The 23,255-nt window shown below is 36.8% G+C and overlaps 1 protein-coding gene across 1 annotated transcript in view; it reads left to right on the top strand.

Moving 5' to 3' along the window:
- The window catches only part of rdgC (retinal degeneration C), an 857,557-nt gene that overhangs the window by 688,124 nt on the left and 146,178 nt on the right, over positions 1-23,255 (top strand). The window contains exon 11 of the mRNA XM_081751765.1: positions 1,706-1,961. Within this exon, the coding sequence (XP_081607891.1) occupies positions 1,706-1,961 (256 nt within the window). The remainder of the gene's footprint in view (positions 1-1,705; positions 1,962-23,255) is intronic.

Genomic DNA, 23,255 nt, shown 5'->3' with positions numbered 1-23,255 from the left:
CAGCTATCTCTCTCCAGGGAGAGTTATGTTGATTTTATCCTGAGATGTGAATAGTCATTTCCAGGAACACTACATGCCCCCACGTATCACAGTGATTAAGGCCACCTTCACTTACCTTCTGAAGAAGCATTTGAAGTCAGCAATACGCACAAAATGAGGGGGATTGCTGCGTGCAAGTGTTATGTTTCAACATGATAGCACCTGTCGTCATTTTGCTTGTGCAATCATGAAAACCACCTACGATTTACGCTTGAAGTGCATTCCACATCCACCATACTCACCAGATTTGGCACCATTAGATTTCCACATCTTTGGTGCATTAAAGGGCTATTTTGGAGGACAGAAGTTTAATTTTAATGAAGATGTCCAATCAGCGGTGCGCAAGTAGTTACAGCGTCAGCCAAAATAATTTTTCTTGCACGATATTGAAGCATACTTCCCATCCGATGATGTAAGTGCATTAAACTGGGATATCATGTTCAAAAATAATGAATAAGCAAAGATTCTTCTTGCAGTAAAATAGTAGGAAAAAATTACTTGCGGTTTTCATTTGATTCCCCTTGTATTATCTATGATTTACTATTAATATTTAAGATTTATTATCTACGTGGAAAGGGTTATTCTTGTTTCTAAAAAGTAAACAAATAAGTTTCGTTTGACAGTGTGAAACTATACCAGACTTCGAAACTATGGGAATTTAATACTCAAAACTGAAGTAGTACATCTATAACTAATGATTACAATAAGAAGATGTTCCTCGGACACTAATCCATATCATAAAGCCACTACTCGTTATGTCTTACAATTTTTTCTATGGAAATAAAAATTGAAATTGGAAATCGTTAATTTGATCCAATTCTGAATTGAATAGATAGATAGAGGAGACAGAACCTACTCTTGAGGAGCTGAATTGATTGCATATATATATATCAGAGGCGTATTTACGATTTTGTTTCGGGAGGGGCTTTGCTAACTTTCGGGGGGGCTTTGCCTGGAAATGTCAAAATTCTGCAAGATATTTCATTTACTTTACTATACTAAGTAAGATTTCGGGGGGGCTTAAGCCCGGAAGCCATCCCCCAAATACGCCACTGATATATATATATATATATATACCGATATCTCTTACCGTTAATGCTCTACGGAAATTAGTATTGAAACCGGAAGTAATAGTAAATTTTAACCGCTTCATGTAATAATAGAGTGTTGCGGGTTAAATATGTGCTCTTCCGATTTTTAGCAGAGTGATGAGGGTGAGGAACTTATATTTTCTTGTGATGCCGAATCGGTTCCGAGAAACTCTCTGTTGCTATCTGTCACCATCTTTTACATGGAATCTGTTCTTGGAAGCTGAATCGAATCCAGAACACCTCTTCTCAATATCTTTTACTGTATTTGCTCTAATACTTTCATATGGATGAACGAACAGATAGGCGACATAGGCTTCTGATACTTATACAAAGAAGAATTTGGAAGACTAATAAATAAAAATCATTGTTCAACTCTAAATTGAAGTTTGCCCCGTTTTCGCTATAATTCTCTGCGAAGTATTCCCAGATTTAAAATATTAGTTAAAATTTAAAAAGAAAATGAAAGTACTTTCTAATGATTCTTTTCACAAAAGAACATAGTAATGTGGTACTGTTCTATATTTTGATTCATACTTTAGTCTTAATAATAATGGTAATAAATTGATTTTTTACAGTGTATTACCATCTTCTCGGCATCGAATTACTATGAAGTAGGTTCAAACAAAGGCGCTTACTTGAAGCTGGTGGGTCCACGACATACAACGCATTTTGTGCAATATATGGCTGTGGTATCCCAGACCAAAAGACTTACAATTGGACAAAGAGTGGGGATCGTGGAGACGTCTGCGTTACGAGATCTCAATACGAAGATTCACTCGTGTCACAAGGAGCTTTTGGAGGAATTTCTTAAGTTTGATCCGGAAAATACGGGTAAGTAGCATCAACATTTCTGCTAATTACTATTATTAAGTTTGTCCGTAGGACTGATTGGAATGTAGCATAAAATCTAATTAAAGAGCTCGTACTAACGGACTCAGTTTAACTAATGGAAATTCTCTACGTTCATTGTAAGCTCGTCTATATGTGATCAGATTCTGAAAAACAAGCTTCCAGTTAATGTAGAACTAGCTGAATCTCCTCACTCATCGTTTTACGGAACAACAAAAGGACGAGAGGACTCAGAGAGGAATTGATATAGACAAACATATAAACGTAGTAGCATATTTAACCGACTTCAAAAAAAGGAAGAGGTTCTTAATTCGGCACGTTTAGATGTTGAAATGTTTTTCGGTAGAGTCAATAAATACTCCGGGATAAACTCTTCACCAATTTATTATAAAAATAAGTTTCTATAAACAATGAACAGTTTCTTTGTAATATTAATAAAAGTGTTTCCAAGTTTTGTTGTATCCTTAGTGGCTTCGGATATTTTAAATTCAGTTAGATTTGTACGGGAACACTTTCGCTCACGGTAGCCTCTGGGGTGTGTTTGCTAGAGACTCCTGTGGCATGTTTCTCTGTGTTATATGAAGAATCATTTGCATTCTTTCTTCTGTAATTTTCCTTAAGAATTCGTCTGAATAGAATAGGACCTGTGTCCCAAAGTTTTTGAAAATTCCAGTTTTAAGAGGGACAAAGGAGCACCTTCTATGCATATAAAAATTAATGTAACAATGATTGTCGCAAACTCTTCCTAGATCGCTGGCATGATTTTGATAATTTTTGGTACATGACTAGACCATAACCTAAGTTTTTTTTTTTTTTTATCATGTTGCTTTGGTTAGAATGAGTATCCTAAGAGATAGTTCTGTGGTTTAAATTTACGCGAAAAATTAAGTATCTCACAACACTCTCAGCTTAGGAAGGTGAAACTTGATACATAAAATGTTCATTTAAAATAGTAAAACCTACGTAGTAGCTTTTCTTTTAAACTTCCCGTCTTTAAGGATTGCAAGAGCAGCATCTTCTATGTATACAAAATTAATGCTAGAGATGTTCTAGGATCCTAAGGTTCTGACTCCCTATCTAAGTTCTCCTCACGTCATTCTGAACGCTGGTTATTTGTCATATAAGGCATATGAAAAATTTTAGCTGAAAGTAGCACGGAGAAACGCTCGTTCAATTTGTCTCTTATAAAATTATCAGCGCCTCAATTCTTGAATTTTACGTGTTTTCATCTCTGGTAAACTTAGTTCAAATTTTATATACTGCCCCTCGGGTCTACACAAATATTGGTTCCTACTATCATTTAAGAAATGCAGCAAAATATTAGATTTTTTCCTCTTTTTCTTTCTTTTTTCTTCTCTCTATTTTTATTTCTCTTCTCATTTTTGTGTGAATACTAAGCACCGCCTCAAAATTTTGGGGTAGTACTCGAGCACCGGAGCATCCTCAGAATCGGCGCCGGTGATGTTGAGTTTGAAAAAGGTTACGGACATATGAAAGTCGCAGACTATCAAAATGATACTGCAAAGTTGAAATAGAATCCAGTTATATAGATCCTGCGTTGGGCTATGTAATATTATGCTTCAACCTATTCGGAAAGTGTGTCTTTCAAGAACAGGAAATTTATTGTTTAAAATTTCCCTATTTTTAGTTTACTATATATATATATATATATATATAAGTTTCAAAACAACACCGACAACGTTTGGGAGGTGATTTCTAACACCAAGATAAGCGAAAAGTATAGACCAACCTGGGTGCATAAATGCTTCCTTTCAGAGTTATAGGCTGCCGAAAACATGAAAAAATGAACTTTAAAGGGGTCCATAGCTCCAAAAGTATGGGACCTGCCGTAGTCGGGTCAATATTTCACTTAAGAACTAATATGTGAACAATTTAAAAATACATGTTTCAGAATCCTGCGGCACTAAACAACAATTTTTATACAGGTAGTTTGGCTACTGGCACATAATTTCACGTACTCACCAATTACCTCTATAAAAGTTGTTCCAGAAGTACGGCAGGATTTTGAAACATATGTTTTTGGATAGCGCACATATTAGTTCCTAAATAAAGTCTTGATACGACTACGGTTGGTCCCATAGTATTGAAGCTATGAACCTTTAAAAGTTCATTTTTTCATGTTTTTGGCTGCAACTCCGAAAGGAAGCATTTGTGTACCCAAGTTGGTCTATATCACTAGTTAACAAAGGTTTTGTTATATAAAAGGAAATACGTGTTCTTAAAGGAACTTTTTGCGCTGAATTCGAATATGCACTCGGTTTTTCTCCATCACGTACGATTTTCCCGTAACAGAGGGATTTTCGGGAAAATCCCTCAAAAATTTCCCTTTTCGTTTATTTTACACCCCAAGATCTTGTCTCCTTACATATACTAACATAGAAATTATACCTAAGTATACTTTGATTCATATTTAACAAACCCTCCAAGTTTCGTAATAATCGCTTTATTCTTTCTAGAGAAATAAATATGTTTGTATGTATACTGTGTGTACTGTTTATTGCACCTTATAGTAATGCTTTCAGATCTCTTAAGTTGAGGTAAAACGTTTTGCTTTATTACCACAAACACATATATAAAATATAATACAATATAATTTACAAGTGTGACAATTTACAATAAACAATAATACAAATGTACCAAAAGGTCATGAAAAGACAATCAAAACTATCACAATATATGAAACTTCCATTGGGTTACAAAAACGTACGCTACTTCCTTCTTTTGTAAGAAATGTTGCATTCTCTAACAAGACCCCAACAATAGTCCCCCATCATTGAAGGATCCCATCGTCCCTGGTACCTTTTCTCCATTGCCATTATATCTTGGTGGAATCTTTCCCCCTCTTCGTCGCTGAGAGCACCTAGGTTAGCAGGAAAGAAGCTGAGGTGGGAGTGCAAAAAGTGGATTTTTAAAGACATCCTACAACCCAACTCTTTGTATTTCTGTATCATGTCCTGTACGATTTCTGTGTAACTCTCAGCTTTGTTATTGCCCAGAAAGTTGCGCACAACACACTTAAATGCTGTCCAGGCAGCTAGCTCAGCGCTGTTTAACTTGCTGTCAAAGCTATCATCAAGCATTAATTTCCTAATTTGGGGACCAATAAACACTCCCGCTGCAAGCTTAGCATCACTCAGGTTAGGGAACTTATCTCGCAAATACTTGAAACCTTCACCAGATGTGTCCATGGCTTTGACAAAGTTTTTCATAAATCCTAACTTGATATGAAGTGGCGGTAGTAATATCTTATTAGGATCTACCAAAGGAGCGTATTTGACGTTGCATTCTCCAGGTACGTAATTCACTCTAGGTTCCCATTCCTTCACTTCATAATGTTTGTCATCAGCTCGGCTATCCCATAAACATAAAAAACATTGGTACTTCGTGTAACCGCACTGCAGTCCTAATAAAATACCAACTATCTTGAGATCACAACATATTTGCCAACAATGGTCCTTGTAATTTATAAGATTTAGCAAAGTTGACATGGTGTCATAGGATTCCTTAATCTTCACTGAGTGCGCAAGTGGTATAGAAGGTTTTTATTTCCATTATGTAAAAGGACAGCTTTATGGCTGACCTTTGACGCGTCGATAAATAACCTCCATTCTTCTGGAACGTAAGGAATTCCTAGCCCCGCCATCAACCCATTTATATCCGTACATACGCACACATTATCTTGCATTGAGAAATAGCGTGAAAATTGAACATGCCTTTTCCTGTACATTGATATGTTCGTTTCTGCATCCAATAAGTTCCACTGCTGGAGCCTTGATCCCAGAAGTTCCGCCTCTTGTTTTGTCAGGTGCAAATCACGGACTAGGTCATTAAGTTCACATTGCCGGATGAAATGTGGCTCGCGAACACAGTCAGGGATGAACGTTGGATCCTTGGATGTACATGTTGATGTCGATGGTTCATCAAGGTCATGATCATCATCAGAGTCTTTTGGCCGTATCTCTTCCCAGTTGGTAGGGGGCTCGGGAAGTGGAAGTTCATTCCCGTGCGGAATAGGTCTAATTGCGGATTTAACGTTGGGATAACTTATTGTGTATTTGCTTTTTTTAGAATGTCCCTTAACTACTGTGAGACAAAAATAACAATCATCCAGATGGTTGGTGGGTTCTCTCCACACCATTGGTACAGCAAATTTCATGAACCTCCGTTTCCCTTTGGCCCACGCAAGTAAAGTGACGTAGCACGACGCACAAATTATGTTGGGTGCCCAAGTTTTGTCCTGATCTCCCACACGACATCCGAAATATATATAATATGCTAGTTTCACCGATGGCGTAATGGATCTACACTGTCCTTTAACTACAAACTGGCCACACACATAACAAAAACTATTTGGTGAGTTAACACACGAACGCCGTCCTCTTGACGCCATTGTACTGATCACAAACTAAACTTCTGGTCTTAGTTGGGTATAATGCCGTTAAGATCAAACATGAAAGCACTCTTAGCAGCAAAGACAACTTTGAAAGTGAAGTAGTGTTAAACCACACGTCAATATAAAAATCTACAAAACTCCCTCACCAGGTGTCAAGAACACAAGAAAGAAAGAAATGCGCGGGGGGAGGGGGGAAACGATACCGTAGTGGAAAATTCAGACTGCATTAGTTCATTGTTGTCAACAATGAGTCTGTATTCCATTCTTTCTTTCTTTTGCATTCTGTTACATTTGATAACAAATATTGATAACCATTTCATGAACAAAATGAAGAAACTTGGAGAATTGTATATATATGTTATTAAGATATACATTATACTGTACGTTTAAAAAATATATACGTTGGAAGTATTTACAGAGAGCAATACAAGTGTGTTGTTGACTATTGTAAATATTCATTTTTATGTCTGTTTGTAGTAATAAAGCAAATCGTTTTTACCCCAACTCAGGAGATCTGAAAGCATTACTATCAGGTGCAATAAACAGTGCACACAGTATACATACAAATATATTTATTTCTCTAGAAAGAACAAAGCGATTTTTACGAAACTTTTAGGGTTTATTAAATATAAATCAAGGTATACTTTGGTATAATTTCTATGTTACTATATGTAAGGGGACAGGAGCTAGGGGAATAAAATATCTGAAAAAGGGAAATTTTTGAGGGAATTTCCCGAAAATCCCTCTGTTAGGGAAAACTGTACGTGATGGAGAGAAACCGAGTGCATATTCGAATTCAGCGTAAAAAGTTCCTTTAAGATCAGGTGATTTTTCTCATGTAACAAACAAAAAGTTTAAATTTGTTAACTAGTGTATTCTTTTGTCTTAGTTTGATTTCAGGAATCAACTCCAAAACGTTGTCGGTGTTGTTTTGAAAAACCCAATATATATGAGTGTTTAAAGAACGTATTACTGCGTAACTATGGATTACTATACTGTGCTCATATAGCGCTGTCCACAACATACATTGTATGCTTTTGATGTTCTGTTATTACTTCTATGTTATCTTGTATGACATCCTCAAGCTAGACCAGAAAACTTGTGGAAAAAAATTGTTACTGTGTGTGGGGGATTCTGGAAGGAATGCCACCGTCTTTCGTCATACTGTCGCAATGCCTATGAACATAACATTTGTTGAAAAGCTAAATTTATCTACATTTTATCTCATATCTCATATACCCTTTTTTCCTCCTTAAAAAAAATCTTTGGTTTACTGCTTCCAGCCACTGACGTTAGTTTGTGGGAAATATTCAACAAACCATGAAACTAAACCAAACGTAATGACATGTTACATACACCTTAAAATGGGAAGAAGAAACTTCCTTTCATGTGCAAACCTCATTAAATGCGCAATTGTGTTACATCTTAAATTCCTTAAACATCGTAAAACAACAGGGAACTTTTTCAAATATATTTTTTGGATTACACCATCACTACAATATAGTAATTTTGTTTTTTAACTGTAATTTTTTTAAATAATAATTGCACAACTTATCCGACATCTATCGACTATTTTCTAATACACAAACTGTAATGAGAAATGAATGAAATGAAATGAAATCTTTGAGTTTTACGTCCCACGGTTATGCCGGTTAGGCTAAAGAAGACGGTGATGATGAGTAATGAATGAAAATGGTGGAATGAAGAAAGTGGGAGAAAACGGGAGAACCCCGAGAAAACCCACGCATACGGTTTTTGTCCACCACAAAGTTCACTTGGCGGGGGCTGGGATCGAACCCGGGACCACCAGCACCAGAGGTGAACGCTCTACCACTGAGAAATGAATGCAATGGTGGAATGAAGAAAATGGGAGGAAACGGAAGAACCCCGAGAAAATCCATGCACACGGTGTTTGTCCACCATTGAGTTTACTTGGCCCGAGCTGAGATCGAACCAAGGACACACGGCAATAGAGGTAAACGCTCTACCACTTTATATATCAGAAAAGTTAACTGATTCACCGAATGTGCCTCAATAACTTGCTTAACTACTTATTACTACATTTTTACTTGTTTTACCCACTTAACTCGTCTTTCTTTTAAGCTAAAACTACAGGGATACGAACACAGAAACATCGAGGACAGTTAAAATACCAAAGGCTCTTCCACTTGGAATCGAACAAGGGTCCACTGAGCACGTAGCCCGAGAATAAGTTCAAGTATGACCAATCAATTGTAAAAGTTCAAAAAGTATATTTGTGTGAAATGAGATGCTTTGGAAATACATGTGCTAACTAGGTTGTTTCTTTATTTAATGAAAGATGAAAACAATAATTGGAAAAGAAAAATGAAATGAAATTCCCTCCTAGTTTTGCGTCCTTCGAGACTAAGAGACGGATGATTAATGAAAGTGAATATTTATGATAGAATTGGTAGATTGATAACTTGGAAGGAAACGGAATAACCGAGAGAAAATTCTCAAACACAATGTTATCCATCAAAATCTTACATGATGTGGAATCGAACCATGGATTTCTTGCACTAGAGGTGAGCGCTAATCTAGCTTTTTCTTTCTTTCTTTCTTTATTTATTTATTTATTTATGTATGTATTTATTTATTGAAGAAATTTATTCAATCTTTTCTTATCTTACACTTATGAATTTCTACTGAAGTCAGTAGTGACACAAACATAGAAACATCGAGGACAGTTGGGGGCAATTTGGCCCGTTAGTAAACGGCGGTGCTGCAGTCGAGCGGTCTGAGACGTTAGGCTGATGATCGTGGAATGAAACCCATTGAGGATTCTAGTCGCTCTGAAGAGGACAGGCTTTATTAACTGTCTTTATTGTTTCTGTGTTCGTGTTTCCTCGCGTATATCACTAAAAATGTACGAAAGAGAAAATAAGTATCGGAAAGAAATCTTGTTTGCAAGAAAGGTTGTAGAACGCTAACTTGATACTGGAGGTCCAAGGCCATATGAGTTTGTGGTGGACAACATCGCATCCGTTTATTCTCCTGTATCCCTCCATATTATTAACCCACCAATTTCTTCATAATCAGCGCTTTCGTTAATCATTCGTCTAGGTTAGCTTAAAGATTATAATGGTGGGACAAAAAAACTATAAATTTGATTTTATTTACAGTTATTGTTTTCTTATTTTTCGTTTTAAAAATAAAAAGCTAATACGTAAACGTACCTCGAAGAATCTTATTAAGTACAAATTTTTACAATCTTTAAAATTATTTTATCATAGGAGATTCATTATATAAAATATGTTTATGGAGCAAAGTCAGTAACAAGTGATCTATGTTATTGTTTAACTAATGTAAACGAGAATGATGCATAACCACTCCTCATGACATTCTAATTTTCCGAATTGTATTTACAGTTTTATGAATTGAAAAATCTTTTTTAACTTGGAACGTGTCAGATTTCTTGATTGATTTGGGATTTAACATGCCTTTCAGCACCGAGAACATCTCTGTATGAAATGCAGAATCCTAATTACATGAACTACTAATGTGAATCAAGTCCATATCTCCTATGCCGAAGGCGCTCACGTTAATCATAATATAGCCAAGAGGTAGTTTTCAAACATTCCAAGGTTTAGGTATCTACATATTAGTTTGTTGACCATTATTTGTTACCTCCGTATTTGTTTTTCTGTGTTTCAATATATACACAAAGAGAAATATTAATAAATGGATATCATTTATGTAGCTGTCAAGATAGCCCTCATATTATTATTATATTGTAACCTAAGCTTTTATCGTTAACATAATCCAACTCGTTAGCTGTTTTACTTCAAAGCACTGTTTGCGTTCTGCAGATTTCACCAACGTACCGGTATCTATTGTTTGGCAGCGCGTTCTCTAATACTTGCTCGAACAGTCAAAGGGAACTGTCACGACCACAATGTGGGAGAGGCCTGCCGAGATGATATTTGGTGGGGCTTACTTTTCATCTTAGGGTCATCCCACATACATTCCAACTAACAACTGCAAGTTTCAGCGGCAGTCGCTCTGGGCAGACACGCCTGGCTACAGGCTTGGGCCTTTGACCAATTTTCTCTACGCTACCCATCTCTCACTTAAATGTATAGCATGAAGCTCAGTTCCATAGTTTACAGCAATGGTAGCCAATTTCTAACGCACCGCGGGCCAGAACAAAATAAGAATCAAACTTGGGGGCCATTTTCCAAATTTCTCCCCCCGCCTGAGGCCAAGGTACGATCCATGTGCGTCATACATTTTCTGAATCTTTTTTACATTCTCCGTGTCCTGCTTCTTGTTTCATGTGTCTAAGACAATTAGAGCCTAATATACGAATATTTGAAAGTAACTACATGAAATATTTCTAAATATCGGCCCGACAGCAATAACCATTCCTTCAAGAATGTGAATTGGATTTGATTGTAGTGTCCATTTCGGAAGCAAGGTTATATGACACGTGGAATCCAAACCACTTGAGCTCCCGCTGGGAATTGAACCCGGGTCTTCCCATAACGCTCTCCACATAACGGACTCCATTACATCTCACTCGTCGCTGATTAGTGGACTTAAAAGACGCGACGATACTGATTGGTGGTTAGCGGTCACTTGGTCTTAGAGCATGCCCCTTCCCGGGGGTCACGTGATATAACGTTATTGACGCGGAAGTTTGAATCAGGGTCCATAGTAACGAGCTATATGCACGTAGGACAAGCCTTAACATTTGTACCTATTCCGTTCTCTTATAATCAAATTTGAGAGGATTTTGGCCAACTTTATCTTCTATGATAAGGATTTATTACAACATATAGTTCTATTGATAAGTATACGATTTCATTATCTTTTAAAAGATATGGATACATTGCAGGAAATTTAAAATTAACCCACTCCCTGGGATCACGGTATGACGTCATAAACACGTAAGTTTTGAATCAGGGGCCATAGTCCCTGCTTTGAGCCCCTGAGTCTCTGGTCCTGGGGGTCATTGTCGTACTCTTGGATGATGTATTATGAGGTCCTTGTTCTCTTGGAAGCTATTTATAACGTCGTAAAATAAAGAAATCGCCATTGCATTAGTATCACTACGCCCACTTATAATCTACTCAAATCAAGACATCACTAACTAATTGACATAAACAAAAAAAAAAAAAAAAAAGATTGAATAAATATGATTAATACACGAAATTTGCAACGAATTGTAAAAATATTATTTGAAAAATTAACACTGAAGGATTTTTAAAAAAAATGGGATTCCTACCCAAAACCTCGCCGTCCAAAATGTAGCTCGGCCAAAATCTATCCATAATAATTTAATCAATCAGTTCCTTGGGTCAAAATAAAAATAATGATAATAATAAGAAGAATACTTTAGACACTAGAAGCGTAAAATATTGATGGTTTCAAAATGAATGAATACATATAATCCTAAAATAAACACAAATGAAGATAAATCTTATCCATCGAATCTAGTTTCGTACTTCGTTTGTTTGTTTTTATCTGAAAAATTCAAGGACACTATATGTTGTACAAGTTCAACCAAACTCATTCGATCAGGGCCAAGTTCAATAATATGGTAGTGTATCCTGATCTATTATATATTTTATAAGAGTATATTATGTTGTGCAGCAGGCTTACGGTTTCCGAGTTGTGGGCGGTCAAATTTTGCGTCGTGTATTCCAAAAACAAAAGCTCATGCGCCGAACTTATCCAACCGGGATGAAACTTGGTATGGTGGTAGATCATGATCTGTTTGCTAGAGTCAGAAATACTAAGTAATATAGGCTTTAAGTAGCCGCGTTACGCACAAGCAATTTCTGTATCGCTTCAGATAACTAAATCACAATAAATTGCGTCTAAAAAGCAAGTGAAGGTTAGGCTTGAGCAGGAAAAATAAAAAATCTTTGCGAATTTGACTGGTAATATAATTATCTATGTATTACCTTTTAAAAAATTTATACATATAGCAATATATAGAACACTCTGCACTGAAGAAGCCGTTGTGCCGAAATTTTGTACTGACAGCACTCCTTCCTATGAGATTACGTGCCTTGAGATTTTGGCGGGTGAAATTTGTCGCACGAAATTTTGAACGGCGAGATTTTGGCCAGACGAGGTTTTGGTCAGACAAAATTTTGAAAAGGCTAGATTTTGGCCGGTGAGATTTCAGGACCTTGAAAGAGAAAGGGCGAACCCGAAAAATCAATTTCTTTTTTCCTCGCAGCAAACAGATCTGGACAACACATAGATACCACGTTTTGCCCTACTTCGCCCTTAGTTTTCTTACAGTTTAAAGATAAACAAAGATTCGCCCTTGCTGTTTTAATGTACTTGCGAAACTTTCAGCTTGATTTCCCAACACCCCGATTTCAAGATTCGCCCTTTCTCCTCCAAGATCCTGGTTTTGTCCAGGCGAGATTTCGGTCAGGCGAAATTTTGGTCGCAAGGCTATGAATACACGAGATTTTGGGCCAAAAGGTTTTGGTCAGGCGAGATTTTGGTCAGCGAGGCTTTGCACCCAAACCAACTTAATGTTACTAAAGTGTGAAAAAGATAATGGTGATCAAGTCTCCTCAGGAAACACCATTGATAGATGAGCTGAACTAAAGCAAAGAATTGTTGTAAATGAGAAATGCAAATTCAAAATAACTTTTGGGTGTTTGGTGGGGAAAAAAATGTCGCAAGGAATTTCGAAAACGACCTAACTAATTTGATATACTTTGAAACACTTTGAGTAAATATGGTGTAGGAAACAACAAAAATTATTGTTTTTTTTCTCAGAATTGATTATTTATGTAAAATTACCTAGGTAAATATACCTACATCAGATGCATTAAACATAGTCTACCTTACACTACGATTTTTAAATGCATTTCTACAGCTGATCGTACAATTTTTCACTAGTTCTAAAGGTTTCCTTAGAGATTGGCTTGTGGAAATTATCTAGTCTAGCCATGATTACTGTTACAAACACTTTAAGTATAATATGCGCCATCTTGTCGTAGCGGAAGAAAGTATTTTTGTTGTCAAATGAACAGTAGTATATCGTGAGTTATGATCAGTAGCGTATTTACGATTTTGTGTCTGGGAGGCTTTACTAACTTTGTTCCTGGAAATGTGAGAATTCTGCAAGATATTTCATTTACTTTAATATAGTAAATACAATTTCGGGGGGCTTACGCCCGTAATCTCCCCTAAATACACCACTGGTGATTATCCCGAGTTCAGGTGTGAAATTGAACTCGGGAGTGACACCGAATTAAGGGGAGAGAGAAATTCAAATAGCCGAACTATTTGAAAAGGAGTATCAGTTTTTGTTTAACAGGATTTTTGTGCAACTGTAGAAAATCAGATGGAGCTCTTTACCTTCCTTCACTGATACATTCATGCTTTTACTCTCGTTTCTTTTTATTACATATTGTTGCACAAATAATGACTCGAGAATAATATAAACACAGAAGAAATATAAAAGGATTAATGGTTAAGCCAGGTAATATTTGAGCAATTTATCACGTAAAACTGTCAGGAAGAGATTACTATGCTTGTAACTTTAAATTATGCCTCAAAAGAGCTTTGGTGGAGCAAATTAGATTTACAACTCTTAGCAATGTACAGTTGCACTATAAAATTGGGGAAAGACTAATACGCTGCTTTCAAGTCCGAACGTCTAGTATATGTGCTGTGTAAGTTTTAATGTACGTTTCCCCTTCGCATTACCTCACTTTTAAGTGTAATTATTATAGTATTTGGATCAAAAGATCTAATATATTTCAATCAAAAATTTTCTTGTATACCTTATATCTGGAGAACTACATATAGTGCAGCCAAACCCAACTACCATTTAAGTCACTATGATGTGCTTATTCCGTAGAAAATTAAAAAAAAAAAAAAAAAAAACTCGATTTAGGAGCTGTTCGAAAATTTTATGGGCATATTTCCAATAACTAATTATTGGCCAAGACCGCAATTTTTTTATTTATCTTTTTGGGTCATTTCTAAAATTTTTGTTCTATATGTAAATTACACTACTTTTGTCTCAACTACTGCGAACTTGTTTAATATATTTGGTCTAGGAATTAATTCGTGCGGGTGGACAAGAGATGGCGCAACGAACGGAGCGTCCCACAGTTCCGTGTATCCACACATGTGTTGCAAACCCCTGTCATCGCGTATCGTTCGTAGTATATGGCAGTTAATTAAAGCGTCAACAACACCAGTTTGTAGTTAAGTGAACATGGCGCAATTTGTGTCTGATAAAGTGTTTTTGCGGGGTGTCCTGCTGCATTACTTTAACATGCAGAAAAGTGCGACTGAAAGTCATCGTATTTTGGTGGAAGTGTATGGTGACCATGCTCTAGCTGAGCGAACGTGTCAGAAGTGGTTTGCACGGTTTAGAAGTGGTGATTTCGGCTTGGCAGACCAAGAGCGAGCTGGACAGCCAAAAACATTTCAAGACGAAGAATTGACAGCATCGCTCGAGCAGGATTCGTGTCAAACGCAGGAACAACTTGCAGCAGCATTAGGCGTTGATCAAACAACAGTCTCCAAACGCTTGAAAGCCATGGGAATGATTCAAAAGATGTCACATTGGGTTCCACATGAATTGAAAGACAGAGATGTTGAAAGACGAAAAACCATTTGCGAATTGCTGCTTCAATGACAGAGCAGAAAGGGGTTTCTGCATCGAATTATTACGGGTGATGAGAAGTGGATCCATTACGAGAACCCTAAACGAAAAAAGGCCTGGGTGAAACCAGGTGAACCAGGTCCATCACAACCAAAACGAGATATTCACTGTGCAAAGGTTATGCTGTGCATATGGTGGGATATGAAAGGTGTGGTGTACTATGAGCTGCTGCAACCGGGTGAAACTATGAATGGAGAACGTTATCGACGACAATTAATGCGTTTGAAGCAAGCTCTGGCCAGAACACGACCAGAATGGGAGAACAGACATGATAAACTTATTGTTCAACATGATAACGCTCGCCCACATGTCGCAAAACCGGTCAAAACCTATTTAGAAAATGTCGGATGGGAAGTTTTACCCCACCCGCCGTATTCACCAGACGTTGCTCCTTCGGACTACTACTTGTTCGATTGCATGAACAACGATTTGATTGGACAGCGGTTTACTTCTTCAGAAGATATCGAAACATGGGTCTCTGACTGGGTCGCTTCCAAGGATGAGGACTTCTTTCGCCACGGAATCCGTACATTGCCTGACAGATGGGCGAAAGTGGTGGCTAGCGATGGACAATATTTTTCTTAAGGTATTTATGTATTTTGTGTTTGTACTACAGCTTCAATGTGTGCGTACCAACCGCACGAATTAATTCCTAGACCAAAAATAGCTATTCGTTTCTTCAACTTATTTTATCTCAACACTTACTAGCTCAATATTATGATCCCATGGATCATTTTAAGTCTGAAAGTATTAGTTTTAATTAACTGAATGAAAATAGCAATGGTTAGCTCTATTTTAGATTGTGTTCCACAGATTTGGGAACAAACCCTCATATCCATGCTGCATGATGAACTTAAGAAGCTCTTCAGACATTGATTTTTTTTCAGTGCGAGTTGAAAATAACATTTTTAAATTCAAATTTTCTTCATATGCGTCAGTATTAATGTTATAGGTTTGGTTCAGGCTTCTGTAATTGTTTTCTAAGTAATTATCAGTGTAACAATATGTATATATCTAGGTATTAACTCCCAGAAGGAACCCGAACTTTGTGTATCAGCTATTTTCTGACTGACGACACGTTTGACTGGGTGTGAATGACATCACTAAACACTTGTCTGATTTTTTAATAATAATAATATAAATTATATTAGTATAAGTTTCTGTAAATTTCTGTAAAGTAGTCACTCTATGTAGCACAGACTATTGCGTCTATCACTGGAAGCGTTGATTGTTGCAGTCTGTCTCAAAATTGATTTGAAGCTTCATGAGTTTTTAAATTCTAAAATTTCGCGACATATCCTATAGGACTGTGCGTCCTACAAGTTGAAAATTACGGAGTTAACCCCTCATGTCTGGAGATCTCACTGGACATACTTACTACGAGCTTCACTCTCACTTCCAAGATTACTATATTTCCTCCGTTGCTCCCCTTCCTGGGAGGATGATAACTTACTTGACAAATTCGACCACACTCTTAGAACAGGACTGGAATCCATTCTAAAATGTTCTTTGAAAGACAGTTCATGGTTACAAGCTTCCTTACCAGTTGAGAATGGAGGTCTTGGGATTCGTCGAGCCATGGATATCGCCATACCTTCTTTCCTCGCATCATTCTATGGCTCACGAGAACTAATTGAATCTCTTCTTCAACAGGAGGTTGACTTGGGCTCGTTTCGATATATACAAGAATGCATCGATAAATGGACTAGTCTGTTTGGAATGGATCCCCCACCTAACGACAAAAGACATGTCCAGTCTGTTTGGGATGAATCTATAGTCAAGCTTCGTTTATCTTCACTCCTATCATCAACTAATAATTCAGATGACAAAGCCAGGCTGTTACCTGTCTCCTCCTCCAAAAACGGAGCATGGCTTCAAACCCTATCTTCTCACACACTCGGCCTACACTTTTCTAATAAGAGCTTTCGTATTACTATAGCTCTGCGCTTAGGTGCTAATATTTGCGAGCCTCACTACTGTTCTGCTTGCAACGCATATGTTGGTAATAAAGGTTTACATGGTCTTTAATGGGAAAAGAGTGCGGGAAGACAATCTCGACACTATACTGTGAATGACATCATTTGTAGAGCCCTCGTATCAGCGGGGGTCCCTTCAATAAAAGAACCAAATAGTTGTTGCCGCTCTGATGGTAAAAGACCGGACGGTATGACCTTGGTACCGTGGAAACATGGAAAAGCACTAGTCTGGGATTTCACATGTTCCAATACGTTCGCTCCTTCCAACACACCGCATTCTTCAATTCAGGCAGGTCTCGTCGCCGTTCACATAGAATCCGACAAAAGGCTAAAATACCCAACCTATTGGACAAATATTAGTTTGTAACAGCAATAGAAACCAATGGGTCATGGGGTCACGAAGGATCTAATTTCATTAATGAAGTTGGTCATCGAATAGCGATCAAAACTGGTGATCTCCGAGCTACTGCAATCCTTTTCCAACGTATCAGCATCGCCATCCAGCGGGGGAATGTGTCATCGATCTTAGGCACGTTACCTCGTGGTAAAGAACTGGACAAGATTTTTCTCCTATAACCCACAATACGACGGAAGTACAGACATCCTATAGGAGGATGACAAACACTTTGACGATGTTCTGAAAAATGTTTTGAATCCAAGAACGAAAAGTATCTCGAAAGAGAGAACCAAGCCAAGTGTTTCACAATTTTAGTTAATATTTGTTTTAGTGATATATTTAATGTTTGGAATATTCATATTATTAGGAACGAAAATTCAAAACAAAATTCTTTACAATATAAAACTATTTTGTATTTTTATAAAATCAACAAACTATTTTCTAGCAATAAAGTAGGCCTGCTCATTTATTTCTTCTTTAATGTCTCTCAACTGTAACATTCAATTTTTGACACTGAATCTTTCATCCTAGGTCTCTCACGTAGTTTATATTTCGGCTTAAAAAATACCCTTTCGGACCTTTTAAATCTCCAGAGCATCATGAATCCTGAAGCTACTTTTGAACTTGGTTGATTGAAGTGAGACGTTGGTCCAAAATTTTTAACGAAGTTAGAAATCTATAAATAAATGAGCTTGTGTCTAACTGTGCCATATAACTTCTTGTTTCACTGTTCTCTCTTTCATCACCTATTATGATGCGAAGAATTGGAAGAGTGTCTGCAATATATTTAGTGATGGGCATCACAGTTTCTACCCCATGTACTCCACTTAGTTTATGAAGCCGATTTTAGAGCCATGGGAACGCAATTTCTAGTTTTTCCCTGCGTTATTTTGAACGAGCGAAGATATAGAGAACTTCGGTGATTCCTAAAAGCTTTCCATCAACTGGCCATTGTTCGATGCATGCATTCCCACCAAGCTGAGTAAATGAAGGTCACAATTCAAAAAATGTTTTTCCCTCCTTAATTCTTTGATTATTGCGCCACAACAGCATCGTCAATATCTTATGTTAATTTTGTCAGGCTGTGCTTGTTTTACACAGCTCTTTCCGAAATATTTACTTTTATAAAGCCAAATAAAAAATCATTAGCGCGTACTGTTCTTTTCGCAATGTTAACTTCCTTATACGAGGGTAGATCAGAAACTAAAGTTACAAGGTCTGTATTTCTGGGGTTTTGTCTGTTACAGAGGAATGAGAGGTGTGCGGTAATTTTAATACATGGAGTTGGTAACTATGCAGAATTTAAGTCTCCTGCCCCCTACGGCGCTAGTTGTAGGTAAACACAAATGGCGACTAGTTTGAAAAACTATGGCCTCGCGAAGAAGTGCTCTCAGTTATTCGATTTCTGTAGGTGAAACATGTAACCGCGGTTGAAATTCACCGGCAGCAGGTAGAGGTTTACGGAGATACTGTTGTAATGTTTCGTCAGCATGTCGCAGAAGGGTATCCAAAGTTTGCGGCTGGTTTCGCTGGAACATCACCGACCACTCTCCCTACATCTGAACCTCGCTCCAAGCGACTTTCACCTGTTCTGGTACTTGAAGGAGTACCTAGGAGGCCGTCAATTCGCTTCAGATGATGAGGTAAAACACTTTATGACAACGTGGGTGAACACGCAAAGACAGGATTTTTACCAGAAGGGAATCTTCAAACTAATCTCAGGACGCGACAAGTGCTTCAACCGATATGGTGACTATGTAGAAAAATAACTTAATATATGTACTATCTGTTGGTTGTATTGGTTGTAGAAAATAATTGTATATACGTTGCAGACTTTGTAACTTTACTTTCTGATTACCCCTCGTACCTCATTATTCTTGACTTATACTGAGGATGTACCTTACCAGGACTGGAGTCACTCATTAACTCATAGTACTTTGTTTCAATAATCTCAGCCGAATAGTGGATCCCATTAGTTGAATAAATTCATTCCGAACACTAGGCGCTTTATCTGCTTGAAATATTTTTTTTTTTTTTTTTTCAAAATGGAAACACAGACAGAATGTAATTTTAGTAAGGCTAGGAAATTACCAACGTTTGTAGTCATCGCGTCATTTAATTTCTTAAAAGAAACGGTCTGATTGTTTATACTCGTCTCTGTCTATTTCGGAAATATTTTGCACTCAAACGTATTATTTCTGTCCTTAACGAGCAGGCAACAGTTATCTTTGTGTTTTATTGCTGATCTCCAGAAGTCCAGCGCTATACTGTTCAATCATTTGGGTATCACAACTCTAGGCTTCAAACCAGTAGCTTCGTCTTTGCGACTATACTTGATGTCACCATTTTCACAACTGTTTGGTTCATCTGTAGGTTTTTTTTTTCATTACACTCGATTGTTAAGCACTCGACTGTGAAGCACTTGAAGTTGATCAACCTTCGAATTCCTATGGGACAAACTGAGATGCATCGGACACAAGCAGGCCCATAACCAGCCATAAAAGTTGGGAGGAGGGCATAAATATGTTCGGGAGGGCACAAGTCATTAAATTTTTTTAAACAGCTTCACATCAGTAATTACTAAGATTTTGTACGCCTGGCAAACAACTATATACCTTCACTCAAGCAATTATTATTATTATTATTATTATTATTATTATTATTATTATTATTATTATTATTATAAACACCCCTGTTATGCGGAGATTTCTGAGAGACTTCTTTTAATGAAATTCTATGTATTTATTGAAGTACATTGTAAATAATTCAGCGTTTTAGTAGCGTAATAGAAATCTTTATTTTCTTCATTAACTTTTTAACTTTTTTTTACTACAATTTCTTTTACCCCAAATATCAATAAACTGTTTTATCTTTAATTTGGAAAAGGTAAATGTGGGGATTCTTCATACTGCTATTACTAATATAGTGACTTTAAATGTAGATAGAATAGATTAGATTAAGTAAGCATAATACTCTTTACTATTTAAAACTATAATTATTTAGTTAATAATATCCGAGAAATCTATTTAAAACACGTATTTTAAGAGAAATGAAATGAAAGATACGTACCACTGCACTAAACTTTCTCATTCCTATTTATGTTCCAGTTACTACTAAAACGTTTATTTATGAATGAATGTTAAATCAGTGATTTCAGAAAACTTCGAAGAAAATTTACCATCAATGTTAAACTACTCCTTGTTGATTTTTCACTTGAAATGACAATGCCATATTGTAGATTTTTTTTATTGTGTTTATTTATAAAATGTCAGCAAAATCGCCTGAGTAATCCTCTTAGAAATGTGTTTCAAAAATTCACCTCAAGAATAAAGTATTCTTTGTGGTTATCTTCGGAAGGAACGATTCACACTATATTGTAGATCGTTTATGAATATTGCAAGGATCCGTATACCCACACATACTATAAGCCACATGTTTTCATTATAATCACGTGTTTACAACTTATAAACAAACAGTGGGAGAAGACAGAAGGTAACTGCACTTACGAAGTCTGGGTGCAATGTGATATTATAAAACCCTTGCCCGAGTCACGTTCTAGCAATGAGCCAGAAAGGAATATGATGGGATCAGGCGCTTACGCGTAATGCATCGTAACATTCATTTTTACTTCTGTCGAATATGCCGTACATAGGGTCACAAACACCAACAAACCGTCCCCTTATACAGTGGTGCCCCCCCCCCTTATATACATGACGCACCCCCCCTCAATTGTCTATCCGTAGGTGTTCTTCCATGGAAAAAAAATCTTTTCGATTAATTTTTACACACCCTCAAGCATATTTATATAGATTTTTACCCCCCCCCAAATATTTCAATGACGCAGTTTGCGTCATAGCCCCCCCCTTGTGGGCACCCCTGCCTTATAGGGTCAGATTGCGGATTTGCCCGTGATTTGAAAACGGTTTCGTACTTCTAATGGCAAGAGCTTTCAGACGATATATAGGTTTTACCCAGGAACTTGGTCCCGGTATGGAATCATCCCTAGTTAGATAGATGTTAGAACAGTGGTTCTCAAACTATCCGATAACGTGGACCCCCTTGCAATGCCATCTGAAATTTCACATGGCATTAAAAAAATATACTAATCAGAATTATCACTGACAAGAAAAAGATCAACAATTCTAATTTATTCTAAAGATACATGATTGTTTCGTAGTGAACGAAATTTCATTTGAAAATACAGTAACTTTCAAGATTTTTTTTCTTTCCGCCACTTGAAGATGAAATCCATGAAATTCCGAGGCGTCGTGCAGTTATTGTACAATTGCTTTTGAAAAGGTGCCTTTACAAAGAAGAAATTTCTCGCTTGAAGTATTGCTATATAACGATTGACTAGCTTCATGGCAGAAATTTAGTAAAGTAGGAAAACTTTTAAATTTATAAACGTAGGTATAATTTCTAATTGTTTTCTTTTTAGTAACTGAAAAAATACTTTTTGCATAACAGCTGGGAGTTCCATTTTATTACAACACATTTCAACGTTTAAGGGTCGCGGACCTCCTGGCTAGGTCCCACGAACCCCCAGGAGTCCGCAGACTCCACTTTGAGAACTACTGATAGAAGATTAGGTTAGTTAAGATGTTGTTAGTAATGGAGGGTGTATTGTAACAATATGAGCCTTACACTTACGCAAATGCTAAAATTGATACAAAATACCATCGCCGACATTATAAGACTGTTTGATTTCGTACTCAACGTTTTTGTGCCTTAAAATTCTGGTCCTACTCTACTATACAAAGGCCATACTTTGACCCTACTTCTATAATTAAGAAATTTGTTTATTTATTTTTATTTTTTTTTACACTTCATGCTGCTATTATTTTCCAAAAATATATTTCAAAGAAATAAAATCGTAAAATAATCACGAAACCTCAAAACTGAGCAGTAAGACTGATAAATATTACAACTTCATTGTGCTTTCTGCAGACTCATAGCAGACTACAACTACTGGGCAATAAGACCATCGAACTACCTACGTCACAAAATGCGACTCGCCTTATTCACTTCGTGGATAGGAGCTATATAAAATGCTATGCTGTAGGATATTATATTAAAGGTTGGCACGGAATATTTCATTAATGAATTTTAAAAAATAACCCTTCCCAATGAGATTAAGTTGACGATCACATTGACCAACTGTTAAGTAGCAATATTCCTATAATTTACCGGTAAAAAAAAAAGCTTCTTTCGGGTGCCGTCCCTCAAAGGTTGCGCCCCTAGGCACGTGCCTAATATGCCTAATGGTAAGTACACCACTTCCTCGAGGCAACTGTACATAAATCGGGAAGAAAGAACAAACATATGAACAGACTGACAGATATCTAAAAATAAATTTTTCGGTATAGGGGCCATGAAATTTACAAATTCATTGATATCTTGAACTCGAAAATAAAGTAGCATATAAAACAGTAGGATCGGACGTACAAAGGTTATGTGAAAACTTCACTGAAGTTGATTTGATGAAAAGTAAGAACACAGTATTGTACAACCTTCATAAAATTATACACTCTTAGTCATATCCCGACCTGTACTTCATTGTAGTAGCACTATTTTTTTCTAAGTAAAGTAACATATTTCCTCCAAACTTTTGCAAATTTCGAGCTGGTTGGTGGTAACACTGATTAAATCTGAAACTCATTGTAGCCATTTCCCTAGCCTCTAGGAATTAAGAAACAGCAACACGAACGGTGTTTTTGAAAAAATAATTATGTCTTCCTTGTTGCATCTCATTTTGTCATTTTCATTCTTTCATTCTAGCTCCTAGATATCTCTCAAACATTTAAAGAACATCCGA

The sequence above is a fragment of the Thermobia domestica genome, chromosome 3 (assembly GCF_964235325.1).
Source record: "Thermobia domestica chromosome 3, izTheDome1.hap1.1, whole genome shotgun sequence".
Taxonomy (NCBI): Eukaryota; Metazoa; Arthropoda; class Insecta; order Zygentoma; family Lepismatidae; genus Thermobia; species Thermobia domestica.
The sequence above is the reverse complement of the archived record's forward strand: the minus strand, read 5'-3'. Positions and strand labels throughout refer to the sequence as shown.